This window comes from Anarhichas minor, unplaced genomic scaffold (assembly GCF_050575085.1).
Source record: "Anarhichas minor isolate MPS153535 unplaced genomic scaffold, ASM5057508v1 ptg000041l, whole genome shotgun sequence".
Taxonomy (NCBI): Eukaryota; Metazoa; Chordata; class Actinopteri; order Perciformes; family Anarhichadidae; genus Anarhichas; species Anarhichas minor.
In genome coordinates, this window is record NW_027466487.1 from 3,979,186 (window position 1) to 4,001,521 (window position 22,336).

At 39.8% G+C, this 22,336-nt stretch overlaps 2 protein-coding genes across 3 annotated transcripts; both read left to right on the plus strand.

Moving 5' to 3' along the window:
* The first annotated feature begins 3,174 nt into the window (after positions 1-3,174).
* Positions 3,175-10,723, plus strand: ecm1b (extracellular matrix protein 1b). Its single transcript, XM_076109340.1, has 12 exons — positions 3,175-3,413; positions 4,178-4,225; positions 4,688-4,747; positions 5,427-5,489; positions 5,597-5,656; positions 6,295-6,357; positions 6,634-6,914; positions 7,757-7,962; positions 8,972-9,260; positions 9,350-9,549; positions 9,817-9,904; positions 10,098-10,723. The coding sequence occupies exons 1-12, from the start codon at positions 3,344-3,346 to the stop codon at positions 10,278-10,280; spliced, it is 1,611 nt and encodes a 536-aa protein (XP_075965455.1). The 5' UTR covers positions 3,175-3,343; the 3' UTR covers positions 10,281-10,723.
* A 684-nt stretch (positions 10,724-11,407) lies between these two features.
* pip5k1ab (phosphatidylinositol-4-phosphate 5-kinase, type I, alpha, b) lies at positions 11,408-22,246 on the plus strand. Of its 2 annotated transcripts, none has more exons than XM_076108895.1 (16): positions 11,408-11,492; positions 14,483-14,517; positions 14,810-14,902; positions 15,108-15,238; positions 15,339-15,456; positions 16,218-16,370; positions 16,527-16,826; positions 17,255-17,490; positions 17,593-17,676; positions 17,805-17,853; positions 18,185-18,269; positions 18,385-18,555; positions 18,652-18,784; positions 18,881-18,934; positions 19,038-19,137; positions 19,255-22,246. In XM_076108895.1, exons 1-16 carry the CDS (start codon positions 11,447-11,449, stop codon positions 19,255-19,257), a joined length of 1,791 nt encoding a protein of 596 aa, XP_075965010.1. In that variant the 5' UTR covers positions 11,408-11,446; the 3' UTR covers positions 19,258-22,246. The 2 variants fall into 2 exon arrangements, with proteins under 2 accessions (XP_075965010.1, XP_075965009.1); XM_076108894.1 differs by having other exon boundaries at positions 19,258-22,246.
* The last annotated feature ends 90 nt before the right edge of the window (positions 22,247-22,336 follow it).

Genomic DNA, 22,336 nt, shown 5'->3' on the forward strand with positions numbered 1-22,336 from the left:
CGTGCTATTGTGAGTCACAGTAAATGTGTGTCGCAGTGCGTTTGGACATAGAAATTCAAAGACGCAGGGTACCGATCGTTGTCAATTGAAACTTAAAATGTAAGTCCATCCAAAATCTTTCTTTGGAGTTTAAAATGCGGACCTCCTGTAGAGTTAAAAGGTGACTTTGCAGATGGTCCTGGACGAAGCTAGATAGAAAAGTAAGATATAAAAAGCCACACAAAATTCTTTTGGCAGAGCCGAAAAAGCAAGAAGGTTATTACCACACGTCTCCCCTTGAGAAGTAAACATCACATTCCAGGAGCAAAATAGCAACATTAAGCAATCAGAATAATAAACATATGTGCACACCCAATTAAATCCAGCATTGATGTGCTTCTTCACAGTACAGTCACATTATTTAGTTTACAGCTCAAAAACACATTTAAGTGTGTCTTTAATATATTGCATAACAAGTATTCCCGACAAAACATGAAATATTGGTGTGTATCAATTAAACACATCCATAGTAGACAACCTGCCTCTTTGCATCTGTATGTCTAGAGAAATGTCTCTCCTCAGGTTGATGTTGTCAGATTGACGAATAAATCAGACAAAGCAGCAGTACCTCTTAAATGTTATCCTCTGTGTTTGAATATATCCTCACAGGCTTTTTATATCTTTTGAGCTTTGAAAATATGTTGCATTAATAGTAGAAATTTTATAAAAAATGTGAGAGACGCAGTAGAAGTCTCTTCCTCTGTGTGCAAACTTTCCCTTTTTTTCCAGATTAACTTGCATATGTTTTGCTTTCTTAACATATCTCTGAATAAAGCCATGAGTAAATTGGAAACAATGAGATGTTTCAGCATTAAGTACTGTATATCCGGATGTAGTCCTCTCTGTTGCTGGAATGGCTGAGATTATAATGAACATAACTCAATGTAAATCTGCTAATAAACTGCTGAGGCTGCGATACCAAGCAGATGTGGTAACTTTATTTGATTGTATAATATAAACAGTTGTGTAAGACTGAGACATGCAAGATTGAAAGAAAGAGATCCTGTTATGGTACGATAAGAAATGTCCTTAACTCAACAAAACACAGTTTAATTGTAGCAGACATAGCTCACAAGTGATAAGCATGATTTATCATTCTCAGTAGCATATAAGAAGATCCTAGCATAGTCCCTGCACCGTACTGTAGAGTTGTTGCTGATGCATTCAAAACAAAGGAAATGTTAGTCATTGTGGGTGACCCTTCAGCAGACTCTGGCAGTGGAAAGTTGTCAGGTTGTCATAGACAAAAAACTGTTGCTAACCAAGTTAAGAGGAAGCAAATTAAAAGACTCAATTGGATGTGGTAAATATGACATTTTCCTATGAAAAGCCACAAAGACTTTATGTCAAATGTACTTACACTAGAAAGCTAGTTGTGTTTTTATCTCCTGTGTGAGAAAGTTTGCTGAAAGCAACTTTCTACATTCAGTAGTTTTTGTTTTCATATTTCAGTTTGGTTTGGAAAGACATCAGATCAGGTAAACACTGCTTGTTGTGATGTTCTCTCTCTCTCATGTTGGAAAACTACAGCACTGTGTTTTGTTTGCTCTCCGACCTCTCGGGGGAATTTTTACCCGGGACAAACACTTCTGTACGGTTTCCGGACTCACCACCACCAACTGCAAACTTTGATCCTAATCTACTGTTTATGATGGGAAATGAAAGAGCTGTGGGGAGAGCAGCAAAGGCAGGATACTCTTTCCAGTTTAAACTGTGGCCTATAGAGAAAAAAACTGTGGAAACTCTACATTACAGTTCACAGCTACACAGGGAGTTCTTCTCTGTTCTGATTTGGCTTTTGTGTCTTCTTTTTTTTCACGAGAACACGGTGGGAGGGATAGTGAAGAGGTTACTGTTTAGACTGGAATCTGTGAGGTCACAATAACCCTGGGTCAAACCCAGTGTGAGATAACAAGGAATTTAAGGACTTTCATATCTCTCTCTCTTGACAAGCAAACATTTACTCACCAACACGGACAAAATTCAGATCGAGGTAACAAAACAGCATTATCTTTATATTGATACATTTTTCAATGTTTTACTAAATCCTAGTTATCAAAAAAGGTTCTACTATTTAAAAGAGCACTCCTCTAATTTTACACATCCAGTTTAAAGTCTTAAGTCTGAAAAAACAAAACCTGTTCAGATGGGAGGACTACAATTTCTTTGGCAAAAATCCTGTGTCACAAACATGTGTGCAGTTTGAAAGACATGAGCATTTACCAGGAAGGGAGGGTCAAATGCAATACTGTGTTGCAATATGACAAATGTTGAATCCTGTCTTTTATTGACCTATACTTGACAGGGTTTATCAGGCTCTGCTGCTTTGATTAAAATAATTCAAAATAATTATTTTTTAAATATTCACAGTCCATGGGATTGCAATACAAAATCGCTGAAGTATTCCCTTTCAGATCTCAAACTGTGAAAGAGTTTGGTAAAACTGTAATCAATCAGTTATTTTGACATATAGGAACCTTTATCCACATGCATGTCCACATCCATATGTCATGGTTTTAAGGCCAAGTAAACATATGATTCATGGTAAATAGTAACAGTTTCCTTTGTTTGATCCTTTAAAAATGCATTTACAACCTTGGTGAGTATAGGGCAGAATAAAATAGCATATCTTTGTTAAAGGGGAATTCCAACATTTGGAATACAATTAGATTGTTAATAGACATGTATATCTGTTTATTTTCTAGCTTGGATATTGCTCACTTACTTAATACAAACTGTTGAGGACTGTAAACTATCTTATAAGAAATATTTATAATACTATTACTACTACTAATAATAATGACAATAACTCACTTTCAATCCCACGTGACATAATCGTGCAATTAGTCAAATGATTACTTTTCCAATCGATGCTAATTGGGCTTAATGGCAGAGCAATGAGTGAAGAGACAATTGCTTAAATGTCTGAATAAAAAAAGATTGAAATGAGATTCGTGTTCACACATGCGCTCAGGCTCGATGACCTTTCACTACAGATGAATTTATCTTTCCCAGCATTTTAACAGATCACCTATGAGTCATGTTGAAAAAACTTCCTCCACTCCCTCTTTTCCTCTCTCCGCCTCATCCCCCCTGAAACCCCACAACAACCATAAAATCTGTTTATGCGGGGTTTCGCATTCACAGACGGACAGCACAGCAGCCTCCGTTGGACCAATTACCGGGCCCGTCTGAGCGCAGCCCCGCCGAGCGTGTTTTCCTGGGCGGCCTCTGTTCACTGTGCCAGGACAGTCAGAAGCAATAGCGGGACGAACAGCTCAGGACCGACACTACCACGTTTATAATGGGGTCGTCTGGGGCTCTAGTCTGCTCCACCGCGTTTGTCTTCATTTTACTGAGCTCAGCATCCAATGGTTCGTACTGTTATTCTGTTATTTCCACACTTATTTTTGTTGTTGTCAGAAATTGTTGTGTTTGCTTCTTGGCTGACTCCATTTTTGTTCTCGTCAGACTAAGTGCGTTTATTTCGCCTGTGGACCCTCCTGACATTAATCCCATAGCAAACTGACTTTAAAGGACTTTTATATACCTTTACCGAGCATGACTGTTCTTATGTCTCCAGTGATGAAATCTAACTAATTGATTACCGAAGTACAACTTTCAGGTAGCCTACTAATGCTTAACTTGAATATTTGTATGTTATGTTATTTCTACTTCACTACATTTCAAAAGCAAATAGGCTTACTTATTGCTCCGTTTATTTCATAGTTACATCTACTTTGCAGATTATGATTTTGCATATGAGGTAATAGAATATGATGTCTTACAAATTAGCTCCACCCCAACCAGCAACATTAATATCATTAAAAGTAATATTGTGAAACAAATATAGGGTGTAATATTCAATGATGCAACACTGGCAGTATAATGAGTACTTACTGACTTTTAATACTGTGAGTACATTTTTCTGATAATACTTCCAAATTTTACAATATTTTAAATGTAGGACTTTTACTTATAATGGAGTGTGTTTATACTCTGTAATATTGCTGCTGTTACTTAAGTAAAGGAATACTTATTTCACCACTGGCTGTCTCTCAATCGAATTAGTGCTTTAAGACTTGTATAACTTTGTCTGGCTTTCTGCCTTTCTCTCTTTGTGTGTACAATTTTCCAGATGACCACGACTGGGAGCAGCGTGAGGTCACCTTTGACAAAATGCAAGGTGCGTGTGTTCACATGCTAGTGCAGTATCTCTGCAAGGACCAATTAGAATTTTAGAGTGTTCAGAGTGGCATTTGACCCTTCTCTCTACTTCAAGACGCTATTTTAAGGGTTAGGACTTCAGTTTGAGATTGAGGTTTAAGGAGCTCTCTACTCATTTTACGCATGAAGTTCAGATTGCTTGTCACAAGGAATACTTCGTTTTTTTAAATAACTGTTTAATGTCTTCTGTGGCGCTTGAGTGACATACTAAATCACTAGAGATTCCCTTAAGGTTAGGATAAGATTGTAGGTTATGCATGACTATGGTTGATGTACCTGAGGTCAGGTTCAATACAACGCAAGTATTTCTGTCTCTGGTATTAATGTTCTTACTTATTTTCTTCTTCTTGTTTTGACAAAACGACGGAGCTGCATGTCCACATGAAACATTTGTCACATATTGTTTTCTCTTTTTTCATAGCCTTCCCAGAGCTGGTAATGATGTCCCCACCAGAACAGTTTGAAAGCACGAATGACAGAGGTAAGCATCTATCTATCTATCTATCTACACATCTATACATCCATCCATCCATCCATCCATCCATCCATCTATCTATACATCTTTTCATCTATTCATCTATACATCCATCTATCTATCTATCTATCTATCTATCTATCTATCTATCTATCTATCTATCTATCTATCTGCTTCCTCTTTTCTGTCTTACTCCCCTAAATTCTGTAAAATAAAGGAGCAATTATATAAAGAAAACACATCTACATTTCCAACAGTTGCCAAATGGAACTTAACATTTATGCTCTTATTCAGAGGACAAAATCAGTTTCAGCTTTTAATAAGTTGCTTTAACACCTGCTAATGCCTTGAAGAATATGCCCTGCAAAATTATATATTTTTCTTATGGTCAATAAATCCCATCGAAAGACAAACATTTTGACACATCTTTTTGTCCGGAAACTATTAAAAGTGTTAATTGGCCACACTATTTTACTGGCCGATATTTTCCTTCCTTACAATGACCATTGACATTAGTTTATTTTGAGTCAATTCCACATACATTGTCCTGGAGCTGTAAATAATCACTATAGCACCAAATGTGTATAAATCCACTGCTGAAAATAGTACCAAACAAATGCACAATATACCCTTCTTTGAATAACTTTTTTTGTAAATCATTGTTTTAAAAACCTGTGTCTTTCAGAGATGGAACACCCAGATTCCTCCATGTTGCAGAAAGAGGTGGCATACTTTCCTGATCCAAAGGGTACTATTAATGTTCTTACTTATTTTCTTCTTCTTGTTTTGACAAAACGACGGAGCTGCATGTCCACATGAAACATTTGTCACATATTGTTTTCTCTTTTTTCATAGCCTTCCGAGAGCTGGTAATGATGTCCCCACCAGAACAGTTTGAAAGCACGAATGACAGAGGTAAGCATCTATCTATCTATCTATCTACACATCTATACATCCATCCATCCATCCATCCATCCATCCATCCATCCATCCATCTATCTATCTATTCATCTATACATCCATCTATCTATCTATCTATCTATCTGCTTCCTCTTTTCTGTCTTACTCCCCTAAATTCTGTAAAATAAAGGAGCAATTATATAAAGAAAACACATCTACATTTCCAACAGTTGCCAAATGGAACTTAACATTTATGCTCTTATTCAGAGGACAAAATCAGTTTCAGCTTTTAATAAGTTGCTTTAACACCTGCTAATGCCTTGAAGAATATGCCCTGCAAAATTATATACTTTTCTTATGGTCAATAAATCCCATCGAAAGACAAACATTTTGACACATCTTTTTATCCGGAAACTATTAAAAGTGTTAATTGGCCACACTATTTTACTGGCCGATATTTTCCTTCCTTACAATGACCATTGACATTAGTTTATTTTGAGTCAATTCCACATACATTGTCCTGGAGCTGTAAATAATCACTAGAGCACCAAATGTGTATAAATCCCCTGCTGAAAATAGTAAACAAATGCACAATATACCCTTCTTTGAATAACTTTTTTTGTAAATCATTGTTTTGAAAACCTGTCTTTCAGAGATGGAACACCCAGATTCCTACATGTTGCAGAAACCGGTGGCATACATTCCTGATCCAAAGGGTACTATTAATGTTCTTACTTATTTTCTTCTTCTTGTTTTGACAAAACGATGGAGCTGTTTTACTCCCCTGAATCCTGTAAAATAAAGCAGCAATTATATAAAGAAAACACTTGAAAAGTACTGTTTAGTAATATAATCTATAGACCGGGAGTCTTGACACCTAGAGGACGTTCATATCTATGTTCCTCTCTTTCTTTAGAGTTTTCATTAACTTCATCTGTGCTACTGTTGTAAAAGTACCAAATAACAGTATGATTCCTGTCTTTTCGTCTAAGGTCGTCCGAGTTTTGTGCCTCGTTCCTTTGGTGGTCCTCCCATTTTGAACTACCCAGTTCAGTTCCCTCTCGGGCGACCGACCTCCGACAATCTCCAAGCCATCTGTCTCAATGGAGAACATCGTCCCACCTACCCAACGTCTTACTTTCCTGTTTCTGGCTTTGGCTATGAGAAGGAGAGGGCCAGTGCTGTCAATATGGCCGAGTCCTGGTTTCGCACATGCTGCAAAGGGAACCAGACGTGGGAGAGGGAAGTGACGCTGTGTTGCGCCACACAGGCAGTAAGTTTTCACAACAGCTCCTATAGCCGATTCAGCACTTTCTTACTCTGTATAAATATAAAATGATGATATGACATTGTGTATCTTCTGCCTCTATTTCTGCTCTTCTTGGTTCATTCCACTTTGTTGATTATGTTTTTGCAGCCTCTTCTCATTAGTCTCAACATAATTACTTTCTAAAGAAGCATGATGAGAGACACAGTGAGAGTATGCACTGTGGAGATACAATTTGATCCCAAACCAAAATGATTTAATGGTAAATATCAAGATACATTTAATGTTATCCACCTCATGTGGAGGAAGGCTATCATAGATGTTATATTATTGCAAACCTTTGTAACTTTACATTCATAATAACTTAATTCCTCACGCTGTAATGTAGCAGACCTTGTGTCATATACTCAAGTCAAGCACTGTATTTTTTGTGCATGTTTTGTCTTACCCCAAGCATGAAAGGGGCATGAAACATTCTTCGCATTGCTGAGATGATGGTACTTGCATTTTTTAAACATTGTTAAAAGGCCTTTGGCACTCCCAGTTGATAAGTTCATTATATGCAGCCCAGCGTGACATATCAGACAGGCCTTGGCATGAGCACCAGTGGAGCTGACTGAAGGCAACCAAACAACATGTCTCAAATTCTTCAGATTTTAAGCATTGTCTTACGTCCCTCTTACACTGTTTGTTTTCCAGATTTGGTTCAGTGTGTCTTAAAATAATCTACATAATTGCAGGTGGCAAATCACTCAACATGCAGCCTCAGGCATGCAGACTTCATATCAGTATCAAATGATTTAATGCATACACCCTGTATCTGTGTTATTGTTTTGTGCCAACTTCAGTGGGAGCTGTCAGTCCAATCCTTCTGTGAAGAAGACGTATCAATAAAGCATCGTATTTATCACTGCTGCAAACTGAGGGGCAACGACGTGCTGAACTGTTTCCAAAACGACGCGCCAAACCCAAACTACGAGGCAACAGAGGAGCTACCGGTGCCACCGCTTCCCGCTAAGGAGAACTTCAGCTTTGACCCTAACACTTGCCAGAGGTAGTTTATGCATGGAAAGATGTCAAATGAGCACCAATAAAAATGTTGATATTGACAATCTAGTCTTGGTTAAGTAGCATCACAAAGTTTCTATGATATTTCTACATTTCCACCTAACAGTTGCCAAATGGAACTTAACATGTATGCTCTTATTCAGAGGACAAAATTAGTTCCAGCTTTTAATAAGTTGCTTTAACACCTGCTAATGTCTTGAAGAATATGACCTGCAAAATTGTATACTTTTCTTATGGTCAATAAATCCCATACAAAGACAAACATTTTGACACTTTTTTTTTCAGGAAACTATTAAAAGTGTTAATGGGCCACACTATTTTACTGGCCGATATTTTCCTTCCTTACAATGACCATTGACATTAGTTTATTTTGAGTCAATTCCACATACATTGTCCTGGAGCTGTAAATAATCACTAGAGCACCAAATGTGTATAAATCCACTGCTGAAAATAGTACCAAACAAATGCACAATATACCCTTCTTTGAATAACATTTGCTAAAACCTGCTGTGCCCAGCTTCTATTACCATGCCTTCTTTTAACAATATATATTTTTGTGAGTTACATCTTCAGTTGGAAACGGGTCTGAAAGAGATAGGGTTGGGAAATCAGAAAATATTGTGGTTCTTCAGTTACCAGCGAGACAATGAAATGTGACCCAGGAGGTCCAGTTGACTGATCCATAAGTTTGAAGGCTTATCAGACACCACAACACAAAATATGTATAATTTTGTTTTTGCTGGAACCGTCTGCATTGAGCCAGCTGCATCAGTGTAGTGGTCCTATTCAGATGAATGCAACCTAAGACATTGGTTTGGGTCTTTTCATGGGATTTGATGACAATAAGGCAAATGTAAGGCCAACCTATCCTTTAATGAATCAAAGCATAGAGCACATCACATTGCAAAACACAATTCCTTTGTGCTACAGTAAATGCATCCTAGAGGCTGAAGCAGGTCAGGTTTGGCTCTGACCTTATGCCTCATACTTTACAGGACAGTGATGACTTCGCTGGGGGTCAGAGGAAACAGAAGAAAGATAGAGAAGAAACCATCTGCTCCCCAGAAAGTTAACATGAGCTTTCCTCCTGGACGACCCACCGCTGACACAATTGAGACACTGTGTCGTGACCGGAAACAGCGCCCCCTCTATAAAATAAATTGCCTGACAGGTGTCGGGTACGAATGGCTGGCTCGTCAGGCAAAGACCATTAATCGTATAGAAAAGGGATTCAAACAGTGCTGCAAAAAGAAGCAGGGTGTGCTCAACTGTGCTGATCAGAAGGTAAGGAAAAAAACCTACATACTTACATATTTTGCTTAATTTAGTCATTGTTGTTGTCTTCCCATGTCCTTTGTCCTTTTGTATTTTAGTGGCGTGAAGAGCTGAACAAGTATTGTGTTGACAAGAACGGTGGACAGGTGGATTTCTTCTGTTGTTTCGGCGATTTGTCAATTGATCGTTACAACTGTTTCCAAGATGCTTCTCCTGACCCACATTATAACATGACCTCTGCCACTGAAGAGCTCTCACTTCACAACATCTGTGACACTCACAAGATTGTCAAGAAGAAGTAAGACCCAACTTCCGACATCTGTCTGTGTTTTTCCTTCATTCTCTTCCTCTTTCATGTTCTTTTTTTGTTTGGTACAGTTTCTCTTTTCTCTTTTCCTTCTTTTTTTCTGTCAAAGAAAACAATTGAATATCTCTTATGAAATGTGCTGTCGCCACTTATTCACAACGTTCTCTGTGTTATGAGTGTTGTCATGGATCTTAACACATGGTCACAATCTGTGCACAATGTCAAGTTAGAAACAGTAACGACGTCAATGTGCTTTAGGTTCCCTGTTGATTTTCCTCTCAAGCGCTTTGTGAACCAATGCTGCCCCCTCTCTGAAGAATCCAAGACTGCTTGTTTTGAGCAGGAGGTGAGTTAAAAAGGAAGTGAGTCTGTACAAAAATCTAGGTGGACAAATCAGAAGACAAAGTTTGGGCTGGGAAAATTTCAAATGGAATATTTGAAAATGAAAGTTTAGGAGCTATTGCTTTTAACCCAATATTCAGATTTTCTAATGCTATTACTCATTTGTTTGTCATCTTGTTCTTTCTCCATGAAATCAGCTTGAGGAAATAGCACGGGTGTGTTACTCAAGGAAGGCTTCTCTTTTAGCTATCCATCGCTGTTGCCGCAGATCTTCACAAGAGTCTGCACAGTGTTTCTCCAAAATGATCATGGATGCCATCTCCAAAGCAACCACCGTCTCACCCCAAAAGAAGAAGAAGAAGAGGTGCCCTCTCTCCTAAACACTTATGACCTTTTGCTGCTGACCCTACTGGCACTGGGCATTTCAGGGCAATGGCAAGCTAGCAGCATAGTTGACCTCAGATCACTGAACAGGAACAATTAGAAGTCTGTAAGAAAATGTGGTCAAAATTCTAGCTTTATAGGCTTCTGACTGCCAATGTTATTGGCTTCTTTTTTTTTTTTACATCTGAGATCACATTAGAAGCATTGTTATCACAAGAATAGATTTATAGTGAAACAAAAATATTGATAAATGCTTAGTTTGGAAAACAGACTGTTGTCTGTGTCACTTTACCATTATTTGTTATAGGCTGCTCATTATATATTTGAGTATGAATGCATTTTATTGATTCAGTTGAAGCTGCAAGATCAGTTCTCTTCTTCGTATGGTTTTGTGGTGGTCATATCTACAAAAGTTCTAATAAAAATGTTTTTAAATGTACCTGCCGTGTGGTTTACTTTCATCTTACATGCAAGGCTTGTGTTGTTCGTTTAAGTGTGCACTGGTGTGCCTGGGAGGCTACAATGAGTTGACATGTTAAAAAGTTGATGACGAGTTTTTGGGAAGCAAATGTTAATGGGTTGAACACAAATAAGTCAATGAAATATGTAATGAAAGGGCGTCTATTAGGTGGACATTTGAAAGATGTTGCCGTTTAACATTGCAACTCATGATTTTTAACGTCTGCATAGTGACATTAGATGAAAACTATAAAACTATAAATGATTTGGTTTGATGATATTTCACATAAACAACATACAGGTAACACAGATTCAATCAAGCTTAGGACAATGACATGTAAAGACAGACTAAAAATATAAAGATATAAACTATACATAATGTAACTCAAACAAGGTATTATGGATAAAACTGAAGCATAACACCGAATAAACACATTTGAAAATATAGTCCAGCTTCTTTGGTAAGATTATTAATTAAATAGTTAAAACATATCACATTGTAAATTAAATATTCAAAACTACTGGAATAAGATCGCCTGTTATTCTATACTTAAAAAGTTTGGTGTAAATAAATGATTATTTGTAGTATTACAGTAAAGCTGAAACTGAAACTGTTACACGTGCGTCCACTGGGGGCGCTGTCGTGCGGCTGCGGCACGAGCATCAGAACTCAACTGTCTGGGATGAGAACAGTCAAATCGTAATGGCGACTGCTGAAACAGCAGACTGTGGATCAACAGCCCCGACAGGTATCTAAATGATAAATCTTCCTCCTTTGTTGTCTTACAACGAACGTACAAACATAACTATGTGGCATTTTGTCGCGATGATAACGTCTTGACTCGGTGACTGGCTTTCTCATGTCCCCCGGTTAGCCAGTTAGCTAATTAGCATCGAGGCTTTCAAACCTAACAAATGAATCAGGCGATGGCTAGCTGGTTTAGCTTGTTTAGCTGCCTTGTTGATGAACCTTAGTTGGTGTTGGTATTAATCACGTTAGTTAGCTAGCCGCCAGTATTTACATCAAATTATATATTGGGATGAATAACTTAGTAAAGAAATAATTCCCCGGACCACGTTGGCAAGCCGGCAATTTTGTTGTAGTTTCTATGCTAATGAGTTAGCCGGAGGAGGAGGATATGAGCTCAAATAGATAACGGTCCGTTGTTTCCTAAATATGGGGCGCGCTAAGTGGCTGCTGTTTGAAATGGGTCTTTACATCTATGGAAACTAGCTGTTATCCCCTAGTCGTCCTTATACCCCTCCTCTTCCTCTGTCTGTCCAGGTTTGTGGTAAAGCCAGCAGACAAATCCATTTTCCATTTTGTACCTCCAGCACAAGCACCATGTCAGTTAGTTTACTTTCCAAAGTTTCACAGTCGAGGTGATTTGATATCAAAGCAAATATTGATCTTATTGATTTCCTACATTCTTAAAACCAATTACACATGCTTGTCATCATTATCTAGTTAATAAACAGGCTTAAACCATTCTGCTATCCTTATTCAGCTGATCTAGGATCTCTAATGTCAGATCTCTGTATGGTGAGTCCCTCATGAACTGGTCTGTCTCAGTTTTCAGTGCCCACACAGATGGGTGGTGGTGATGTGAGTTGATGTGTCTTATATTGTAGACAGGACAGCTAATGGGGAGGTTGCATCCTGCTAATCCATTAAGTTGTGTGCCACTTATGAGCTTCTCTGTGTATAGAGGAGTTGCTCTGCCTTTGGTAACCACCCAGTCTGAATCAGTGAATTAAAAATAGTGTCTCTCACATGGCTGAGAGCCAGAGTGTACAAATACAAGATACAGCGATCTGTCAAATACACACACACACACACACACACACACACACACAGAGTTGAGTGACAGTAACATAATGTGGTATCTGGAATACTAGCCCGTATTGGCCTTGTTTTCTCATCGGGGCAAGAACCAGTATATTTCTGGAGTCTTCATAGGCAGTGAATGATGTTAGGAGAGTGCGCGTGTCCCATATTATTGCCTTGTGTAGGCTGCAGGCTACAAGTGAATGGGGCTGGCAGGGAGTTGTTTAATATACAGAGAGGAACAGATGGTTTGCCTATTGTTGTAAGGCTGATGAGCTAAAGTCATTCTTAACGTAATTGGGTTGAGTTGGGTAATTCCTACCCAGAATCTGCTGCAGTGTGTGTGTGTGTGTGTGTGTGTGTGTGTGTGTGTGTGTGTGTGTGTGTGTGTGTGTGTGTGTGTGTGTGTGTGTGTGTGTGTGTGTGTGTGTGTGTGTGTGTGTGTGTGTGTGTGTGTGTTATCTAGTTCAACTTTGGCTCTTGAAAAAAAAAGTCAATGTGATGAAATGAGTAATGCGGCTGATGATTATTCTCATTATCGGTTAATCCGCTAATTATTTCCTTTATCAATCAATTAACTGTTTTGTCTTTAATAAGATGGCAGAAAATAGTAAAAGATAGCCAAAGGCATCGTTTTGTTTTTGGACCATCAGTCCAAAACCCAAAGATATGAATTCTCATATTTATGAAGCTTGAGCAGACTAAAAATTACAAAAATTATTTGTATAATTTTCCTTGAATTGATGGATCTTTTCAGCTCTACATGAAACACATTTTCTCGTACCCGTACACCGTCAGTAAACGTGTTCAGTGTTGCTTGTTTACTAGATTAAGCCGTTGAGGCTGACCGTTTCCTACTCCACAGATATTAGGACTCAGTTCTGGAGGAGAGCGTTTCAGCGAGGTACTCGCATGGGTCTGTGCGAGTGTTCTTTTGCGAGTAAGCAGAAACTGCATGAGTAGTAATGATATAGTGTGATGTTTTACATAATGAGAGAGGGAACGTGGACAGAATGATGCTCATTGTTTGAGGATTGCCGTGTGTTAACTGAGAAGACATGCATGGCATTCAGTGAGTCTGTCTTATTATTAACACGCCCACCTTTCTTGGGAAGTGTCCACTCATTCTGGAAATTAATTTGCTGGGCGTAGCTTCATTTCCACACACGGGATTGTTATTGCAGGTGTGTAATCTTCCCAACATCCTTTTTTTTTGTGTATATTGACCTATGACACTGCAGCATTGAAGTACATGTTGCCATTGGTTACAGGCTAGAGGTGCTTGCAGAGTGGGCGAGTTTAAACAGCAAGTTTATATAAGGGGAATCATGTTGAGTGTGTGCCTTTCTTACAAAACTACTGTGTGCTGTGGTTGTTATCATGCCTGCCCAGGATGATGCATTGCAAAGAATGCAAAGTTATTGTGAGATGCTACAAACAGAGCTATACGTTGTAGTTTTGCAGAAGGAGGTTGTGAGTGAAGACACACATCTTCAGGGACCAGATGAATCTGGAGCAGCCAGCTCAGGGGAGAAGTAGTTCCAGTTCACGTAGAGCTGGTGTATCGAGGGCAGCAGTCGGGCAAGTTACTGTGGCCATATTTAGGTCTTGGCTCAGAGTCATCAGCCAGTACTGGAAATAGCCCTGCTAATTAACCAGCACAGGGTTTCTTAAACAGTCATTAACAAATTCTTCCATTTCAATAGCTGTGAACGTAATGTATTTTCAAATAATTGCAAGCATCAAATTTACACTGACTGCATGGGTTGACATTCAGGCCTCATGAAGTTAAGTCTGAACAAGAGAACTAGCCGTTCCTTAAGGCTTTCGTGTTTTTCCTTTTTCGGTTCTCGAGATTCAGTGTCTTTCTCACATTGTGAATCCCACTTTAACTTGTTTTTCTGTCTTAAGGGACCAGTGGCATCCGAAGAATGGCCCCTTCAGAGGTAAGGAAGTCAGAAATGTTGTCAATGAAAGATTACAAATTAACGTCAATTTCTTTGGTACTTATTTAATTGCAGTAGACACAATGGTATCAGTCACACATAAATGGAGCCAGGCCAACTGACATTGGTTTCGCTCCCTACTTCCTCCACACAAGTTGAGAGTTCAGCAACGTCTCAGGATATGGTTGTCATGTGAAGGTGTTTACATACAGCTTGCTCTTTGTCTTCTGTGTTCACAAACACACACGCCAGACGCCATATTTACATTTTTTTTCTCCGTCCGTCTCCTCAGCTGCCGGGTTCTTCAGGCACAACTCAGAGTATGAAGAAGACCATCGGACACCGGGGGGTTGAGACCACCACAGGAGAGACCACCTATAAAAAGGTTAGAACAGGGTGGGGGTTGTGGTGACACCAGTGCTTTTTTGACACCCACAGCACTAAGCAGCATTGATGAACAGTGTAAAGGTTTGGTGTGCATAGTCTAAAATTAGTTTGGGGGATTCCTCTCACTAGATAGTGAAAGAAACAGCAAGGTAAAATCGAGTGTGTTCCAGCGCTTACTGTCTTTTCCTCTCTGACCCCTCTAGACCACGTCATCGGCCCTAAAAGGTGCCATCCAGTTGGGCATCACTCACACAGTTGGCAGCTTAAGCCAAAAGGCGGAGAGGGACGTTCTCATGCAGGACTTCGTGGTGGTCGAAAGCATCTTCTTCCCCAGGTTGGGAACTGAAGTTGTAGTCGAAAAAACATTATGAATTTGTGTTTTTTGATTTCATGTAGTTTTATTGCCTTTGGGTCTCTTTCTCGTGTGTTTTCAGTGAAGGCAGTAACCTGACTCCTGCTCACCACTACAGTGACTTTCGCTTTAAGACCTACGCTCCTATTGCCTTTCGTTACTTCAGAGAGCTCTTTGGCATTCGGCCAGATGACTACCTGGTCAGTACTTACACCAAACACACACTGCCATGTTAACTATGTGATGCCTTTAATCACTGTTTTAGTCTTTCTTTTGTAGAATGGTTTAGTTCAGAGGTTTAAACCTGTGCCCCCTTCTGAGGATGAACACTGTCACCTAAATTGTGAGGCTCCCAGTTTTGCCAATCTAGTAATGCCTGCAATTAGGCGTGTACATCTTTCCCTCTCAAGGATTCAGGGTTTTGTATCCATTTAGCCGTACCTAAGACTCTTGTGTCGATTTTCCAAAGCTGTATCAGTTAATCTTCACGCCCCTATCTGCGATCATTTGTGTCTTGTTTACAAATCAGCGGCAACACATGACCACAAATTGTTGACACGGTGATGGATCCCTGCCATCACAGGTCTGAGTACAGCCTTAATCAAAATACTTTTTTGTCATATTTCCTGCTTTTGGGTTTTTTCTTTTGATTCTTTCAAAGCTGGCTGTTTTGTAATATCAGAATTTCACACTCCCACTGATTACAAATCACTACATTTCTCCGTGGTCTAACTATGCCAACAAAGTAACTTAAGCAATCGAGTCGCTGTCAGAAGTCTGTCGTTGTTAATATGAAGTGGCCTATAGGTAGTACCATTAAAAGTATTTTAAACAGTCAATTAAAAAAATACTCAACTTCCCGTTAAGAACCACTGGTTTAGTTAAATTAGAGCTCTGGATATGCCAACATATTTGCTTTGTTTCAATTGGATACTAATGCAGACTCCGCTTCTTCTTGAAGTATTCTCTGTGTAACGAGCCACTGATCGAGTTGTCTAACCCCGGAGCCAGCGGGTCCCTCTTCTATGTCTCCAGTGATGACGAGTTCATCATCAAGACTGTTCAACACAAAGAGGCAGAGTTCCTCCAGAAACTCCTGCCGGGATACTTCATGGTGAGCCTTGAGTGTGCGAGTGTAATCATCATGCATGTTCAATATGAGTGAATTTTATTGCATCAACTGTAGTTATTATGAGAGTGAGACTACTAATCATTTATTTTAAATTGAAGTGTGTCATATATCTGTTTCCATATTCCTACTCCCTTCCAGAACATAAACCAAAACAAGCGCACCCTGCTGCCCAAGTTCTACGGACTCTATTGCGTTCAGGCAGGAGGCAAGAATATCCGCATCGTAGTGATGAACAATCTTCTGCCTCGGAACATCCCCATGCACCTCAAATACGACCTGAAGGGCTCCACCTATAAGAGACGAGCTTCCCTTAAGGAGAGGGAAAAGGCTGTTCCCATTCACAAAGACCTGGACTTTATCCAGGACTTGCCTGACGGTCTGCTGCTGGAAGCAGACAACTACAATGCCCTGTGCAAGACGATTCAGAGGGACTGTTTGGTGAGTCACAGAGACACTTGTTTCTCGTTGACGTGATTGTTATTCAAGCCTCTCAGCCCACAGGGGATTACAGGACATGCATCGTTACAATACGCGCAAGTGTAAAAATCCTAAACAAGCTCAGATTGTACACCAGCAGAATACATTATCATTGTGCCTTCACACGCCAAACAACTTATGTAACAGAGGCTGCTTCGAATTTTTAAATATCACTTTCCATTAGAGGCTAATCTGTCTTTGTGGTCACTGTTACTATGCTTTTCCAACCCACTTCAATTTACGCTACTGTGGTATAAATGGACTTCTCACCACACATTTATTATCTTCTCTGGTATCTCAATTACCATGTCCGCTCTGTGTAGTTTTTATTTCCATTGTGTCTCTACAACTGTGCAAGTGCATTTATTGCATTTCTATGTCTTATGTAGCTCTTGCAGAGTTTCAAGATCATGGATTACAGTCTGTTGATGAGCATCCACAACATGGACCAGGCCAGTCGAGAGCGAGAACGTAGCGGCGGAAACTCGGGTGACAGTGGGGGGTCGGAGGGAGCAGTGACCCCAGATCAGCGCCGGCCACAAATTCAGAAAAGTCTGTACTGTACAGCCATGGAGTCCATTCAGGGGGAGGCTCGAGGGAAGGGAGCTTTGGATTCGGAAGATCAGTGAGTCTTTCAACCCGTGTTTATCTGTCGTGTGTTGTCATTTGTGACTGGGACATGACAATTAAATGATCCGCTGGTTTTTCTCTGGCCTTCTCCTTTCAGCATGGGCGGTATTCCATCCCGTAATACTAAAGGAGAGAGGCTGCTGATCTACATCGGCATCATTGACATTCTCCAGTCCTACAGGTTTGTTCACAGCAGCCGAATCAGTTCCCTGTTTCAACATTTGTTCTTAATTCCCTGACAAGCTTCCCACCTACATCACCCATTTATGTAACTCCCAGTAATTAGTTTAATGATGTCTTATTATTTAGGTTTATTAAGAAGTTGGAGCACTCCTGGAAGGCCTTAGTCCATGATGGGGTAAGCGCCTACACACTAAATGTTCTGTAAAGCTAAACAAAGTGTTGTTAAGCAGAGAAACTGAGCAGAATGACAAAGAGTACTATATATATATATCACTCATGGCTATAATTGCAGTAAATAATGCAGAACTGGAACGGTTAGTCAATTAATTGATTAGTCGATTGACAGAAAAATCATTTTGCTAAGTGACTGATAAAAGGCCTTTTTCTTATCAGACTTATCGGTAATTGTTAACAAACATAAAATGAAGTAGTAGATACTGCTGTTTGCTTTTGAGTGCATTTAGACTTGACGATCTCATGGCTCCGTTTCTGTTTTACCATTTTAGGACACAGTTTCAGTTCACAGACCTGGCTTCTATGCAGATCGTTTCCAGCAATTCATGTGCAACACGGCGTTCAAGAAAATTCCACGTAAGTATGCATATGTGTGTATTTTCAAACGCACCGAAGTTAATTGCCTGGATAGAAATCCCAGGGGTGAAAACTCTAGGTGCCCGTATTGATCATTGTCCTCCATCTTCCGCAGTAAAACCATCTCCATCTAAGAAGAGTCGTGGCGGAGGTCAGGGAGGTCTTAGGAGGGCCCCCACCCTGGGAGCTCCCACCTCGCTCTCCCACTCAACAGGACAGTCAGCTGTTGACGGCAGACTAGTCTACCACAGCCACTTTAAAAGCACAGATTCAGAGGCAGACAGTGGTGAGAACATCAAGTAGATCTATTGTCGTCACATTTGTGCTCAGATTGGAGATACTGGTGTTGACATTTGGTTTCTGAATGGTACTTTGTTCTTAGGTGTGCAGTTGGGCAGACCAGATCTTGTTCCGAGGACCCCTCCGCTGGGAGAAAACCCTTCTGACTATGAGGCCAACCTGTCCACCTCGTCACTAGGCAGCACAGGAGTCGCCTCCACCTCTCCTCCCCTATGGTAAAGCATCACCAAGTTAATAATGCGTGACTGTTTTCTTCCACCTTACTTTCACGCTCTGTTTGAAGTGTCTTTGCTCTGACTATTTTCCCGCAGGTCTGTAGGGGTGGAGGTGCACAAATCGGCAAACACAGAGGTTGACCATCAAAGGTACAGAAGGCAATGATGGGTCATAAAATTACAGACTGAAAAATATATATATTCTTTTCTTGCTTGTGTTATTTTTGCATGAATTCCCTTTTCTCTGTTCCAGTCTGGAGGCAGAAGGGGCGGTCGATAATTCGGGCAACCTGTCTGGAAACGAAGATGCAATTTCACTCTCTGACATCATCCCTGAGACCAACATCAGTTTTGTAAGTCTAAACGTTTAAATCTTACATAGGATAATGCCGATTATTTCTGACCTTATTTTAAATCGGGAAGTATTAGTTGTACATTTCCTGGTATTGACGTTCGTTTCATCTTCACAGTAGAAAATAGATATTTGAAGACGAGACGTTTCTGGACGAGCCGAGGTGGGCGGAAGTCAGGCTAAAGAGTCATTGCTAAATAGTCGAGGGGAAGATCAAGAAGAAGATGATATGCGGAAGGCTTTTGCTTTCCCAGCCATCGACATCCCGAAGCCCAACTGTCGTTATATACACCTGGACGGAAAGAAAAGACTAATGGCCCTGAATTTGCAGCTCTTCTCTAATCTCAAAAAAACATTTTACTTCACGTTCACAAAATGAAGGATGCTTCAATGACATAATACACAAAATAATTAGTTGTATATTGTTAAAAGCCCAAGCCCCATTCCCCAGTGGATGGTGAAGGCAGTCAAGTTATCCACAAAGAGACGTCATTGTGTTTCGCTGCATGAAGCGATTGGGAGACGACACGGACGGCGTTTCAGCGGGAACGCACCCACTTAAGAGCACATAAAGGGGATTGCCTGCATTTGTAGGAGTGAATATTTGCCTCTGTGTTCATGCGGAGTCTAATTGGGTTCACGCTGAAGTGTTCCCGTCACCGCACTTCCATTTCCCCCCTCGTCACTCATGAGCAGAAGCGCTCTGAGCGGTCCTCGTTCAAATCAACACTTGCTGCTGTTGACTCTGCAATCGTGTATGCATTTCTTCTTACTGATTGTGGATGAACAGTATTTGTTTGGAATTGGATTTTGAAAACAGCGGAGGAATGGGTTCAACCAGACCTATACGGCCATTTTGTTTCATGTTCTAAGTTATTCTGCTGGAAGCCTCAGTGGTGCTGCAAAAGGTCCAGCTGGATCTTGCCACTGCTGAATGTACACTACAATGTTTTTCTTATATAGAATGTGTCTTATTAACATAGCAGACCACATTTGTACAACCTGGAAAATCTCCCCCTCTGATGTGACCATATGTGCTATAAATGTATACAGAGAGAAGAGCTGCCGGCAGCATTGCCGGCCAGTAGATGCTGTTAAATGAAGTCATGGTATTAAGCTCGTAGAATATTAATACTTTCCAGCTGCTGTCATTCGTCTGTCATGTCCGTGCCTTTTACATTTATGTCCCTTCCCTAACATGTGACGTATAACTGACATTTTGTATAGGTTAGTGTTGTGGTCACACAGAGAAACCTGCCTTATCACTACAGCTGAAGTGGTCAAACTGCCATTTGTATGTCTGGACCAACAGTCGGGGCTTAAAAAGAATTTCAGATTTGAATACAACACATTTTGGTTATGTGTATGCCGAGTGCTCAGTCGCTGTGTTTCATCAGCTCAGATAATCCTGTTAACTCTCCGGATGTCGGACAGTAAGGATGTCTTATCTCTTTATTAGTCATTTCTGCTGGTTACAGAAGTGACTCCCGCCCACATCTGCTCTTGGACCAATTAATAACCATGTGTATAACTAATATTTGTACTTTTTTTTTTGTATGTAGTCTATCTCAGCTTTTACTTGGCTGTTCATAACAATTGTGCTTTGTTTTCACAAAATGTTTTTTGTGTTTATGATGTGGTTATTTAAGGCACTAAACAAGCTGCAGAAAGCTTTTTACCCCACAAGGTATTTCTAATACAGAAATTCAAATCACTACAAAGTGACTGTAGCAACACTCTAGATCTTAGACATCTCATTTAAGGTATTACTATTTATGTGTTGGAGGCACATTTGGTCTATGCAGCAGAGAGGGAGAAGGGGAAATGTGAGTTGTGAATATAGAAGAAAGGAAAAACTACTCGTGTTAAGCTGATGATTTAGGACTGAGTCTTTTGTATCATAAGCCAGTCGTGGCACCAAAGAAGAGAGTGGGGAGTTCCTGCGATTGTTCAGGATCCAGTGCAGTTGACATGAAAATGAAATCAGACACTCCTTGATACCTGCTTGGACTGATACGTTGTACATGGTAATAACACTGGGTTGACCTGTGTTTTTAAGGATTTATTTTTAAACTGGATGTCTGTTTTTGCTACATCATTTCTCGTCTGATAAGCTGTATCTGACATCAATTTATTGTTTCTTTATCGAAGAATCCGTTTACTTTTTGGCCTGAGACGTTTCAAGATTTAACTCCACATTCCTGTGAAATTCAGTTTAAATTGACTACAGTTGTGGTTTCCCTTTGTGTAAGTAGGATCATGTACTTGAAATGTGTTGTTTCTGATAATATGCTGAAGTGTAATATGTTGATTATTTCAAACAGGTCAATTTAAAGTTGTATTTAGTTGGTTGAGAGTCAAACGGCCACCAAAGAAAAAACTCCAGGAAATTCGTTGTCATTAGAAAAATCCAGATTATGTTTTGTGTCCCCTTGTTTTTGAGGTTTTATGTAGTTTTCTTTTGTTTGATGGGTGGTACTAAGTAATTGCCGGATGCAGACCAGTTCTGTCGCAGTTGTTGTGTACTTCACCATGGCACAATAGAAACATCCTACGGTGCTTTGAGGGCGGTGCACTCAGTGCGGACACTACAAGATATTTGAAGTAATGCAATATATATACAAACCACAAACTCTGCCACAGTTCAGTTCTAAGAAGTATATTTATTAATATGATTGCTGCAGGCTGGAATGATAAAAGTTGTATTATGTACCTTTTAGATGATTGTAACTTTACTGTATACTGACAGAATGTCTGAAACTTTATAGCGTGTATTGCCTACGAAGGGAGACTATTGACAATTTCACTTTTTATATTTGAAGGTTCAGATTGTAATATGGATATATTCGCTCCACCATGATTCTGGGTTCTTAATCTCCCAAACTTTTTCTACATGAATGTTTCTCAAGGCTTACGAGCCAACATTGCTGGTTGTCCTATAATGCTTCAATTACTATATTTTTACTGTGTATAAAATGTGTATATGTACATAGGAGTCACGGAAATGCCTTCTCATGCAATATGTGCTGCCTGTCCCTCCTGCCATGTTTCAGTTATGTGGTGGTGATGTTTTCATGTTTGATTTTAAAGGATTAAACATATTTTCTAAATCTTTGTTTTGGTCCATTTTTGAATGTGTTATCCAGCTACGGGTTTGTGAATAATAGTGCATGTTTACTAAATGGACTACCATCTTTTAA